We start from the raw sequence: 14870 nt of genomic DNA on the forward strand, positions 1-14870 counted from the left end.
TCTTTCGGAGACTCCTTTTAGCGTCTGACCCATACATTTCAATCATAGAAGGAGTTCCAAAAAAAAAGAAGTCAGCCTTCCGGTAGAGTTAAAAAAAATCTTCTCATTTTAAGTAATACCCACATAGCGACGATGAGTCACACGCGTTGACATCGGACGACGATTCTTTCTGAATTCGTTTTTTTTGTGATAAATAAAAGTAATTTTATTGAAATATAAACACTATTATCCTCAATGCCTTTATTCTCAGTCAATTTATTTAATCTAATGTAACTCATGAAATACATGGCCAAAAGCCAAGCAAAAAATTGAGCAATTGTGAATATTTTTCAGATTTTGTTATCTCGCCGATTAAGCTGATGGTCTCGGATTCAAATCCCGTCAATTATTTGTCGTAAATTCTATTATGGATTTTAACTCAAGCTTATACATCTTTAATTCAAAATTATTCTGCTTAAAGTTCTCCATGTACGACAAATTATCGCCAATCGCAATGACTTCGATGCCGAGATTTCTGAAATTATTTTTAAATAATAACAGCTCAAAACTGTTAACATGAAGGGAGAGAGAGAGAGAGAGAGTGAAATAATATCAAAATCAGATTCAGGCAATCGAAATCTGTAAGAAACAGCCATTTTTGTTGCTAATTTGTATAAAATAACGACGTTATTAATTTTGGTCAGCATTTTTCGATTTGGGACCACTGTGCGGCGTTGCCATAAATTAACTCGGGGAGTCAGGGAGGGTATTCCTAACAACAATTTTATCTTTGTTACCAAAAATGAAATGAGATTATTCATGAGACCTTAAACCACATCAACATGAAAGTAAAAACTATTCTATGAGAAAGAAACGGTGATCGTTTAATTTCCGAAGAAGAGTTTTCATAAGAAATTCCGAATTTCAACACCCAAACCTGCCAATGCGTAGCGTTTTCCGTACAATGCCAATTCTTCGCAATAAAATCATCAATTGCTGTCCAGTGTTGGTACTTCTTGATTAATGGCTGTATTGGGTAACAATTGATCGCTGATGAATTCTCCAAAATTCACTCCCGTTAACATCAACAATAAAGCAGTGCGAGGGAAGAAGAATTTTCATTTTGAATTCAGCGAAGAAAAGGCGACTATAAAAATTTCCAACTTGAACATAATTAATAAATTTTTGCAACAGCTGTTTCCCAATCTCACAAATTTTGAAATAAATTGTTTCAGACAGTTATAATTGCACATTTTCGTCCAACCTTAACTATTTTATGTCCTTAAAAATTCAGAGAGTTAAATAAAATTTTGGAATAGGAAAGTGTGGAATGGATATAATTCGGAAAATAATTGATACACAAGAAAACAAGATATCATGCTATCTTCAAAGTACATCCAAGGAAATAATCTTAATAATCCAGAGCACTAAATAAAATATCAAAAAGGCTGGATACCCAAGAAAAACGGACGCAACAGCTGATGTGTTGCAGATTCCTCCTGAAACACCCTGTGTGGTTGACGAAGATCGCATGGAGTCGTGACCACTCTGTTGACTGTTTGTGCGAGGGTGTGCGTATGGGGAATCCTACACGTTCGTCCCCGACTGTGACGCCACGAGTCGATCCCCTCCCCTCCTCTCCCTTTCCTCCCCCTGCTCTTTACATCAACCCTCCTTTCACCTCATACTCCCCCCCCCCTCCCCCCATACTTCCCCTACCCCCTCCATTTCTCCCCCTCCACAAAGTCTCTCCCTTTCACTCCCACTGTCGCCAACGCCTGACAATTATCGTCGCCAAGCGTCATGTTTTGCGAGGATAAAAAAATAAAAAAGAGAAATATGTATAAATGAAAAATATTCGCTGCAGTCACAAGGTTCTCCTCCAATTCTCCCTTTCTCCTTTCTCCCAAACCCAGAGATGTTTCCCCCCCACCCAGAAAGTTCAACTTTCATTCCATGCGCCAAAATCGTCGGCATCAGTTGCAAATATTTTTCCTCGTCGTCTTCGTCGTGTATATGTGTCTATACCAGCACATTCTGTCCCGTACTAACCCAGTTTTTTTGGAGTTTGTCTGTCATGGCCTACTCTCCGACTGCTGTCGATCAAAGATAGACCCATGTCGTAGAAAAGTCGGTTGCTCCATTTTGAAAATCAGTAACACATTTCAGAAGTGCGCATGTCGAGGGAAAAAATGTTTTCAGTTTATTTCAGTGTCAGTGTTTGTCCCGTTGTTGGATAATTTTCGTTTCGATCCTCGTTTTTTTTTGACGTCATTATCTTATCTTTACTGTTCTCTGTTCGCGTTCCCCGGTTGCTTTAACTTTCGTGGAGTTCCTTCTCATCTTTTATTTTCAACGCGTCCATCGTTTTTCAGCCTGTGCGCCCTTCGTTGTTCATCTTTTAATGGGTGCTCATTCCGGCATTTAATGAGCGCGCCAAACTTGTTGAAAACGAGAGAAATATCGGAAAGCGCGATTTGTTTTTCATAGAGTAATAAATATTTTCAGCAAAAAAAGCTGTTAAATTTGTTAACTTTACAGTTACTGAAATGCGCTGCCTACATATAAGTGCCGGATTCAAACTTTCCTGCTATATATGATTGGTGCGCAGTGATTTCAAATACACCAGGAATTTCTATTTTATGACAATTTTAGGCCATGATTCTGGAAAAATTGGTAATTGAGGTATGGTGCTAGCGTTTTTTTTCTCTTTTTATTCACGTGTGGCTCAGTGTTTATTTCACTCCATTCCTAAAGCCATCACTGCATATTTTACCGCGTCAGTGATTCTTTCCTCGGAATTCTTTCAGCCCAGACTTTTTATCGACTTTTATTTTGATTAACTGGTTATATTCGGCTTATTTGATATAATTCTATCTCAAATGTCTGGATTTAATTTCATATACCTTAGATCCAGGCCATGAAATGTGAGGTACGGTTTCATGTGTACAAAATATTGTGTTTGAAAATGAAAAGCCAGGTATTTTTTTTACAAATGATTTGGCAACGAAATTTACTCTATGGAAAACAAATCGCGATTTTCTACAATTCCCGTAATTTCAACAAGTTTGGTACCCAATAAATTTGGCATAAAATGGTTTGGCTCAAGGCACGCAGCAACATTTTCCATGTTTTCCTCAAGATTTTGCACCATCTTTACTAAAATATTTCCTTCTTGTGACTTCCGTTTTTGCTTGAAAAATATTAACGATTTCTTTATTCAGGTTAAATATAGAATCATTTCCATGCCATGCATTACTAAAAGGAAGGCGATTAGTATTGTCGGAATCATCAAATAATTCGGTGTAATTAATACCTTCAGCAAGTGGTCGCTACTGTCACATACTATTCATTCATTCTATTCATATTCTTCATTAATGTAAATTTTAAGCAAATGGTATCAATGGCTTTGTGAAATGTGCACGAGATGCTCAGCTCCTTTAAACCCGACTGTATTTCCAGGAACTTGATTATTGATCCGTATTTGATAGACAAACAAATGGATTTGTATTTGATCGAATGCAATAATTCCATGATCAACTCTTTGCCCCTGTGGCCCCACAAGGTCTTTAGTCATTGCTGCCCATGGTGCGTATAAATTTCTCTATTACATAGAGCCTGGAAAAATAACATATCAATCAAATTTTTGGATGACAGGTGTAAAAAAATATAACGTTATCATTATTTTTATTCACTGCATGCGCTCTCCAATTTTCAGTAGTTCTGTTGACATCTCCTCATGCTGTTTCATTGTTTCAGTGGTAATCATTTTCTCTTTTGGATTTTCTCTAAGCTGGTGATGCAATGGCTAAATTTCGATAATAAATTAGGTGATTTCGTAACTATGCTCACGTTTTAAGTTTCTATTTTGTTTTATTTATACATCTCGCCGTTTATATTTTTAATGGTCGATTACCGTAAAATGTTATACAATCTTTTCATTGCTCTTAGTGAAAAGAAATATTCTTCTCGTCAGAATAAAGTAGTTTGGAAGAATATATATTCCAAGGAAAACGTATCACCCAGTCCACTTGCGTCACAAAATTGTTGCCATACCTGTTGTAAAGCATACGACCATTATCAAGGATATCAAACTGTAAATCTTTATTTACAATTTAAAAATGTGTTACCACGTTGAATTTAAATTTTAAATATTTCCTCTTAATCTTAATGGGAATATAAAGAATTGGATCGACTTAAAGTGTCCGTCGTATTTTAACCGGAGTGCCATTGCAAAGGAAAATTACATCTCCTTAGAATGCCTGTGAATATTTCTTATGTGATATCCACTCTCCACGAAAGAAAATTCAAAGGCTTTGACTTTATACCAACTTGTATTTCAAAGCAGAGAGGTGTCTCTTGTTATTATTTCGTCCAATTCTCATGTACTCAAAATTTTGTGCGCTATCATAAAGATTTGTTTTTCTCTTAATTTTTCAGTGTGCGTTTGACTTGCTAAATTTTTCTAAAAAAAAATGTAAGGAAATGCTCCACTAATCATAATACCCAAACCTTTTCTGAAATATGGAAACTATTGAATCATATTCGTATTAGGTTGTCCTCTTTATCATGGAAATGGTTCAGGCGTACTAGTTTTCAACCGAAGGAGACCTATGCAAATCAGGTTGTTAATACTTATGAGGTCCTTGACGCATGAGTTTTAAGTATTACCCAATATGAGATCGGTGAAGACTAAGGCCGATCTATCATCAATGAGTACACTGTGTGTTGCATTTATCAGAATGCGTAAATGTTATTCCACTTAAAATAATATTTCTTCGGTAGCATTTCAGCCCTCTCCTAAATACAGTTGTCTCTTCCATTTGTCTTACCGAATCTGCCTTTGATTTCCTTTCTGTAACTTTCTTTTCCGCATCGTCTGGTGCCATGTAATTCCGGTTGACGAGGCATTAGATTTCCCCAATGCTTTCATTCCTTTGTTGTTGCTTAAGATGGAAATGTTCAAGCGCTTTTGGTGTCCTTTATGCATTCTATCCGCATTCCGCATCCGCTATCCGCATTTTATTACGCACTTGATTGTTTGCCAATGGGTCTGTAGTCAAATTGTCTTTATCACATGAATGTTTTTGTATTACTTCTATGTTTATGCCGAGGGAACTGTCTTGCCTGTCAGAGATTGTCGAAAAATGATTTGGCCACTTTTTAATATTTCTCTCTAATCAAATTGTTGCTGTATATTACAAAATGAAATGGTTAGTTTTTTGCATACCACTGTGACTAAATTGGATTCACTTTTTTATTAACATAAATCATAGTCCCCGTATCTATGTCCTCGTTTACAAAGATCCTCTCATCCCTCCAAAAATATATTTGTATTCTCACCAATTTTTATCGTTCCTCTTATTAGGGTGCTTGCAAAATCTGCAATCCATTTCGAATCAACTCGTTTCTCTATTTTGTTGTATGAATGTAAGTGCCATTCTCTAGCATAATTTTCAATTTCCCCTTTCACCTCTCCACAGGTCCATCACTTTCACGCCTTACACCGTCCATAATGCGCGAGCAATGAATTTCTGCGCAGTTGCGAAACTTAATGCGCAGTTACCTGTATGAGCATATTCCTGATTCTAATCGGTTGCTCTCCGCATTTTAAACTGATACATACCTCTTTATTAATAGTATATAACCATTCATTGCTTAACTATTTCCGAACAGCGGCGTCAACTTTTCTTCCCACGAATGCAACCCCCAAAATACCCCTTCCACGCCGATCGTGCGTTACATTTCCCCTTTTCTCCCACCACCCGCCTCGCACACCCTTCCCTCCACAACTGTACCACCCTGCCGCCACTACCCTCCCCTTCTGCTCCTCTCGTTGTCCGCACCGCGGCGCCACTGTTCCTCCCTATCGGGCACTCCCCTCATGCGCCACACCTTCCCCACCCCACCTATCGTACCCTATCTCGTATCCTTTCTCTCCCTCGCTCCCTGAACCCTTGTCTACCCCTCTCGCCGTCAGACATTTTCCCCTCCGGCCGCCTCACCCGCCTTCAGCACAGTCAGTGTCAGTCGTTCGCCATGTACAAGACGGTGCGTCACGGCGAGAATTCGCTGCAGTACACGATACTGCCGCAGGATGGTGACGAGGAGAGCGGCAAGGCCGGCGGGAGCGGTGGGGGCAAGTCCGGTGGTAAAGGGGGCGGCCCCCGGGGGCCCGGAAACAACAACGGGGGCGGACGAGGGTGCTGCCGCCCCCGCACTGCCCTCTTCCTCGTGCTGACCGCCCTCCTCATCGGCGTGGTCACCGCATCCGTGGCCGTGCCTCTTCTCTTGACCACCGACTTGCTGTCCCTCCCCGGCGCGGCCTTTCCCTTCGCCGAACACCGCCCCCAGATGCAGGTCCGCCCTCACCAGTACCAGCACCACCCCGCATACAACGCCTCCGCCTTCCGCAGGAGGCTGACGCCGCCAAACCCGCCGGCGTCGCCGACCGCGCTACCCACGACGACCCAGCCGGCCGCCGCTGAGGTGACAACCGCCCCCTCGCCGACGGCGAACCCGGAGTCCCCCACCACACCGCTGCCGTCCACGGAGAAGCCCGCCTCCGGGGTGCCGGGAGCCGGGAGGGAGCAGGAGGAGATGCCGGCCGCACCTGGGCCTCCGGACGGTACCCGCGGAGGCGGCGGAGGAGTGGACCGCGACGTGCACTCTACCACGGCATCTGTCCCGGCACCCTCCAAAGTCAAAGGATTGGATGATGACGACGACGATGACGATCTTGAGGACGACGACGATGATGATGACGAAGAGGAGAGTATTCCTCCCGTTCCGGTTCAGATTGACGAGAGACCGGACGACGAAGATGAAGATGAAGACGAAGGCGAAGGTCCGTCTGCAGATGGCCCCGCTGGTGTGCACACCGCCTCCACGGAGGCCGTCAGGGGAGACGCCGCCGGCTACCTAGCAGCCCCCGCTAATCCATCTCCTCCCGGCGGGAACGCCTCCCGTCCCAATACCATCTGGGTGACACCACCGAGAAACTCGACGAGGAACGACGGCGGCTACCTGCTCTCCCAACAGCAACAGTATGGTATTGGAGGTGGTTCGACCCCGGAAGTGTCGGGCGCGGATCCCGGCGAAGCGTCCACCGATTTGGGGGATTCCGTGATTCCCACCACTACCGTGAGCCCGATGACAACGACGACCACTGCGTCGGGTGCGGCGGCGGTGCCGCAGATGCCGCAAGCCACAGCGACCACGCCCCCGAGGACCAGCACTTTCCCCGCCTCGCCCACCGACGAGGCAGACGTCAAGTTCGGGAATAACAAGGACGCGTGGCAGGGATCCAGGTGGCTGTTCACCGACCCCAGCTCATACCTGCAGTGGACGGTGAGTCTGGCATTTAATCCCTACTAGTTGCCTGTTTGCACTCGTTCGTCAAATGTCATTCGATTTAATTGCGTTATGCTTTCATATCATCAAATGGAGAAAGGAACTTTGAGTTGGAAGTGAACGTTTGTGGTCATAATCTTGATGGAAATGTTTCCTGGAGGGGTATTTAACCTTGGTAACCATTTATCAAGTCATTGCGTGATACAAGCCGCTGTTTACACGATCATAATACCAGTTGCACATAAATGCGTACCACCTGAAGAAATCGCCATGAAGAGTTATTTCGACTGATTGGATTTCAAACTTGGGTATCCTGATTACCGCAGTGACAATGTCATTCAAGGGACGATTATTCCTGTTGTTGTGTGCGTGTGGTTTAAATATAGTTCTTCATAAACGATTTTAATTTCTCCTAATGAATACTATTGATGAATTCATCTCGTCTTCTCAACAAGGCTAATTCTTTCGTATAAGCCGACGTTTCGAGAGATGACTTGTATCCCATCTTCAAGGCCGTGTTACTCTTTGAAAGTCCAATTTCACACACCAATTCTTGAAGATGGGAGACAAGTCGTCTCTCGAAACGTCGGCGTATAGGAAAGAATTAGCCTTGCTGAGAACCCAAGAGGAATCCATCAATAGTTGTTCATGTTAATCTCAAAGTCATATCACGCTTTTACTCCGTTTACGCCATTTATGTCAGTGTTATGGTACCATTTATATTCATTGCCTATTCATTTATATCGGCCGCCTAATGTTAAAGGTTTATATTACACGATGTATCTTAATGTACATTCTGACCTACATGCTGAGGTATAGTGAAAGTAGCGTTCTGTATAGTGGCACATTTTTCTACTTTGCATTACGTATACACTTGGCAAATTTTCACCTACACTTGTTTAACAGATTATAGTTTTGTGACAGAATATCTACAAAGTCAATGTACAGCTGGTATTATTTTTATTATTGATACAAAAAAACAATTCTTGAAGGCAATCGCGGGTCATGAAATAAAATTATATTTCCTCGTATTTACTTAGAAATTAACATGTTAACGATTCGTATGTTAATTTCATAAGAAGTTGCAAAAAAAGATTAATTGAATCATTTAATTCTATTCCACAGGAAAATTAAATTTTGCGGCAGCATTGGATTCCGTATTTCCCGGATTTTTTAAAACATTTCATGCGTACTCATATTGGCTTTCTCCGTGGAAAACCATTGTCTATTTCCAACTTTCACCGCCTATGTTATTAGGAGATCGTCATCATATTTTTGTAGCTTATAGTTAGATATTTCGCACTGTAGGAATTCCTAAATTTGCGAATAATGCCGATTTTACTTCGTAAATTCGTCGATGAGACCATTATTTTTCCGCCCTTTGCTTGCTGAAATTTCGGCTTCACTAGTTCAGGTTACCATTTCCAAAGTATACTTTTGTCAAAGCCATAATAGTTGAAGGACCTTGGTAAAAACCCCATAGATTTTTGCATAGATTTTTGAAGCCCTACGGATCAGTCAGGTTAGTCAGATTTTTTAATTATATACAATGTAAATCGGCTGTTAATCATCATTTCATGGAACAAATTCATATTTTTTTTCCATTCATAGGCCTAAGGAGCCCTTAGTTTCGTCTGTTTGCTCCATCAATTTGATATTACCGTTGTTTTTGAATCATAGTTTTGTTCTTTGCGTGAAAATATGAGGGAAGAATTCAGATCTTGGCTTACTGCACCTGTATCATGTTATTTTATGCATTTAAGTTTATATTTTTATGATGGTTGCTTATTATTTTTTCATGTATTATTTTACAGTTACTATCACCGAGCACAAAACTGCCTAATTAACTGTGTTGTTATAATTTATACTTTCTATGGTGCTGTGCCGTAATTGACGGTTGGTGACTAATTTTTGTGTTATTTCAATGGATTAATGTGTATTCACATATGCCTTTTCCTGGCTTAATTATAATTAAAATTAATATTTATTTAACTTCATAATATGCGTAAATATGAAAAAAATTTGCGTTGACAAAAGGTAGGCTTGTCATGGTGCATGTCTTTGAAAACCATATGCTCACTGTAACTTATAAAACTCTAATGAATTAAAAACTATTTCGTCAAATTTTCCCGTTAATAAATTGATTGTAATTTTTCCCCCTCTCAATCCAAATAAGCTTTGTTGTGGAGAATCCCTGGCGAGGGAAAATTGAGTTAAACTATACTTTCTGCAAGTAAACGTCCATACGTTTCTCTACAACCAGCAAATTACAATTGTGTCCAAGCCCTTATTTCAACCTCTAACACAAGAATGCGGCAGGTACTGCGGTTTTCCTGACTTAATATTTGCTAAGGATAAGGATGGAAAATAGATACACATTTTACGGGTTTAAGAGGGAATAAATAAGTTTCCTTTGATTTTATAAAATGGTTGTGCATCGAACTGAAGTTTTCATGGTTGACGAATTTTCCTGACAAGCGAATAGCCTAAATTTATTATTTATTCGCCTTCCATTTTTATTAATAACTGATTCTTCACATCTATCATTACCTCCAGGTACGAACGGTATAGCAAATGGGATTCATATTAACGGCTAATTTGAAACAAATTTATGATTTTTTAAATAATAGCTGATACTAGAGGTTGAAATGTACGAGTATTAAAAAAACGACCTACTGCCATTTAACTCACCGCCAAAAACCTATTGTCATTTTAATAAACCTGTTATATGTATTTTTATATCGTCTAGTAGCGAAAAATCATCGGATATTTTGAATGTAGTAGGGCGTGCTCGATTTTTATTATGATATGAATAACGAATAATTTCAGTTTTTGAAGTTTTGCATTTTATAATATTACGATAATTAGGCTTATTGTGTTCACCCCTTATTAAACTTTAATGAGAAGGCTTACATATTTAAATAAAATTTTATTTTCAAATCCTCTCACACATGAATACCAGTTCCTTTATGATATAACCTCGTGGAAAAAGTACATTGTTCGCTTTTAATGACGGCTGTAAAATCATCCTCATGCCTGTTATCAAGCCAGGAATGTTTTTACACGCATGCTCCATAAAAGACTTTTTGCATCATTAGTGTTGATTCACATAATAATATATATACAGGATATTGTATTTTTTATTATGTTTTTAATTTTTTTTCTTGTTTATGCATATAATAGTCGTTCACTGCTTTAGTTGCGTTATTTTGCGCTTGTGGATATTATTTAAAATTTAAAAAAATATTGTGTTAATTATAGCAATCATGCCATAGTTCACTCAATACCGTGTGGGCCTCAAATCCGTATACTTACTTGAATCGAGTATATGAGAGTGGTGGATATGAAAGATTGAGCTATTAAGTGCCATATAATCGATGCTTCACTTAATGTATTTTCTTAATAGTTTCTATGGACTGAAAGAGGTGGCTACAGTTAAAAGTAAGAGAATAAACTATGTTGTGAAACACCATGTGTTCGTATTGATATTAATTCATCCATTAAAGTTGCTTCAGTTTTCAATGTTGGTTTAATGTGCAGAGTACAGATTCTCACCAAAATAACTCATTACTGTTCTGTTGAGTTGAGAAATTTTCTCGCTATGTGGCAAGTTGAAATTATTATGGCCTTTTGAAGTTTGATGTATGCGTTTGGATTAAGGTTAAGTATTTTTAAACTATTTAATATTTGTTTTGGAATGATACCGGTAGCAGGGATGACAATGAGCACCATAAAAACCGTTCATAGAATCCATATTCTTTTTATTTATAATGCCAATTCTTGGTAATTATTCATTTTTTCCGGCTATTGCCTTTTAGATGATATGTGAGAAAGGTTCTGCAATATTAATTGTATAATAAGTTCTATTTTTCTTTCTTATCTACATAATATCTGGTCTTTTGTTGACAACGGTTTTTGAATCAGAAAATAGTAATTTAGTTTTTATGAACTGTTTTCGAGCACTGTTTGTGTGTGTATTTACAGTAAGGGGTCTTTGTATCTACTAATTTGTGCTGGTGGGATAGTGAATTTGGTGAATTATTATTATTATTATTATTAAGTATTTTATCACTTTCAGTAGGTTTTTTATGTACCAATTATCGTATCGTATCAAACCGTCTCCTCTCCAAATATGGACTCTCCTCTTCATGTCACAAAGAAGTCTTTTCCATTCCATTCCATCTGTAAATCCTATTCTATTCCTTCCTCTCCCGCGCATACCGAGAATTTTTCCGTCTAGCAGGGATCGTAACATTCCCTCCTCACTCGGTAATCAATCAATCCAAACTCATCAGTAAGGAATCACACAAAGATCATGTCGCAAAATCTTGGGAGAGAAAATTGCTGAAACTATATGACGAAGGGAAAAGAGAAAATATATAGGTACACTTGTGATATGTTGACCTCTTTTTTGATGAGGAAATATTTATGCTTTTATCTTTACATCATTCTAAGGTTTTCGAATCCAAATTTTTCATGCCACAGACTTTTTGCATCCGATGTCTTCTGCTTGTACAATTCATCGATCAGCCATCATTATCATCAACAAACACTTTATAAAAAACCACATACGACCACTAATATTTAAAAATTTCAATTAGCAATTGCAAATCATAATTGTTTTTGCAGTAAAGACAGTCGATCTGATAAATTTGACCAAAGATGTAAACAGCAACGTTATAAAATTAATATTGATAAAGTCAACATGAACCAATGGGAAGCAACGAACTGGAATGTAATTTAGGGATACGGAGGGATTTATTATTTAGAGATATGGAGGGCCTGGAGACATAACGCTATTGATGATACCACCGATAAAACTAAGTATCTTGTGTGCTCCGCGAAAATGGTGACATTCATTTGGACATCTTTGGTGCAGCAGTCACAGAACGGTAAAGCTATGGTATTCTGTGTGTGTGTGTGAGCTAATCGTGTGAGTTAATCGCAAACGTACGTCACGATGACATTTCTCTCGAATAGCATCACATTAGGATTGTAGCTGTTTTCTGAAAGCGATGGAAATGGTGGACGACAGGAATTATGTTGTGCTGAAGACATTTTAAAATCAAGCCATGCTCACACTCCGATGCACTCGGACCGAGTAATAAAGAGAAGCGGTGGTAGGAGTATAAAATCAAGATAGGGACGAAGCAAAATGATCGGGCTCCGGCGTTAACAGCCGTCATAAATTCACTTTTTATCTCGATTTTTCTCCCCTTTTTGAAGGCTTATGCCTATTTATCCGACTATGTCACCAAGGAATGTGGTGGTCCTGAGGTAATCTGTGGTCGTTGTTCGGTTTCATGTAGAGAGGAGATAGATACTATGGATATAATCGGGGTTCGGGGAAGCGTTGGGAAGTAGATGGAATGTCCCATTTCCTTGCAAAAGATTTATTCACTACGCGCCTCATAATATAGTACACACATTCGTATACTTGTATTGTGTGTGTTAAATTCGTGGAAGAGGCCGTTTGGAAAATGACCCAGGGATATTCGCGGAATGAAAGATGGACCGGGCTTTGTGTTATGTTTGTGGAAGAGGAAGATTGGCAAACGGCCCAAAACAGTGCAAAAACGCGATGCTAAAAGATGAACATGCAGAGGTGATCGACGTAGAAACTCACTTTACCATGATCGCTTTTAATGCTACATATTCACGTGTGAATTTATATCTTGGGCATGTACTAAAAATCGTATTAGAGTTGTGTTGAGTATAATTGTGTTTAATTGATTTAGAGAAAATTGTGAAGTAATGCATTTCCTTCTGATCATGCTGTTTTGCGTCAACGTGGACATTTTTTATTCATTATAAGTCCTCTTTAGTATGCATGACCTTTTGAACGCATCTATTACTTCAAATATTTTAGTTTCATTTACTTTTTTGTCGAAAGATTCTTAATTTTGTAATTTCACTTAAGGGTGATCTGACTTTCCATCATGAATTCACTGATTTAGTATACCTTTGGTAAATATTATTTTCCGGATTTCAAACCAAGACACCTCCTTCATTTAATACAGCTGCTGTAAAATGAGTGTTTTACGCTGCTATAATATTTCTGTGAGCTCTCTGGTACTATGCTATTTTTACAGAATATTGATTGCGAAAATACTCATGCTTATAAGAATATTATACTTTAATGAGTTTAGCTTTTATGAAATTACAATACGTGCTTACTTTAATCGTGAACTGTTTAGTTCATTTGTATTACGAAACAACAAAGAGCTTATAAATTGATCCACATTTGTTAGAGAAATATTGACCTATATTTCAAACATTTTTAAAAATACATAGCAGTTTAATTCACTTCCAACCGCGTTGTACATTTGAAGTCATTAAACCTATTATGACTTTCTGGAAGGAAGTTTGTTCGAGTTTCCTTGTAAAAGATCTAGATTGATTTTACGCATTAAAGGAATGTTAGGATGTAAAAATATAGATAATGAAACATCATGTGGCGGTGAAACTTTATTCGCAGCACTAAAGTTATGAAGCATATTGCGTAGAAGTTATGAGTGCCTTAAAAAATGGAAGCACTGTTCAATTGACATATAAACATCCAAAAAAACGACGATCAGGCAATGTAATTCTTAGGCATGAAATTAATGCATACTGCAAGTTAATGGCATTATTATCTAAGGGTATGAATATTAGAGTGTAGAAACGCATCGATAAAAAAAATTACTATTTAAATTTTAATGATTCGTGCAGAGCGATTCTTAAAAATATTGCCTTCCTCAATGACGCAAAGTTGTCGTTGGTCGTCTAGTCTAACGACTTCGTTTCTCTTTGAATCAGTTTTCCTTCCTCACGCGCTGTTGCCGTATTCGTTTTTTTTTCAATGCTTACATGCATGCCGGAGGATCAGGATATTCCTTGAATTAGCTTGGGTGAGCTCCTCCACTGCGTAAAATGCGTTCCTGGCTGAAAACGGGTGATGTAATGGGCTCTCTTCCCCTCGTCTCCCCTGTTCTTCATTGTTGCGCGTTTCTTGCATCCTTTTTTCTCTCTCCGCACACGGCTATTCCCTGCATCTTATTTTTTTCCTTCTTTTTCCCCTCCACTCTCATTTCTTATTCCAGCATGCGTGCGGGCGAGCCACATTGACGACGGAAAGATTGGCATACAAGTTGCGCGCTTTAAGAGTGGCTTTCTGATATTAAACGAACAGTATTTATTGTACTAAAGAGATCATAAGATGAAATTATTTCTCATTTGAGAAAAGATAAGCATTGGATTCAAAACTTATAAGCTATGCTATGGGGAAAGCCTTGCTGCAGCCGAATTACTTTGGTTGCCAAGCTGAATTAAAAAAAAAGGTTATTGACACGTTTTCGTTATCTTTTACTAATAAATGGGTGACTGATAGCAATTATTGCGTACGGAAGAGTTCGGATTTTAATATGAAACGAGCAGCTTTTTTGTATGTTTGCGAATGTAAAATAAAATATTTTCTCCGATGGGAATAGATAAGTATTAATGTATTGGATTCATCGCTTAAAAGGAATGCTTTGGAAAAAGCTTTACTGCAGCCCAAA

At 38.8% G+C, this 14870-nt stretch overlaps 1 protein-coding gene across 1 annotated transcript in view; it reads left to right on the top strand.

Moving 5' to 3' along the window:
- Window positions 1–5941: 5941 nt before the first annotated feature.
- The window catches only part of LOC124154067 (proline-, glutamic acid- and leucine-rich protein 1), a 635207-nt gene continuing 626278 nt past the window's right edge, over window positions 5942–14870 (top strand). Inside the window, exon 1 of the mRNA XM_046527568.1 lies at window positions 5942–7329. Coding sequence (XP_046383524.1) covers window positions 6019–7329 — 1311 coding nt within the window. The 5' untranslated portion in view covers window positions 5942–6018. The remainder of the gene's footprint in view (window positions 7330–14870) is intronic.

This window comes from Ischnura elegans, chromosome 2 (assembly GCF_921293095.1).
Source record: "Ischnura elegans chromosome 2, ioIscEleg1.1, whole genome shotgun sequence".
Classification (NCBI taxonomy): Eukaryota; Metazoa; Arthropoda; class Insecta; order Odonata; family Coenagrionidae; genus Ischnura; species Ischnura elegans.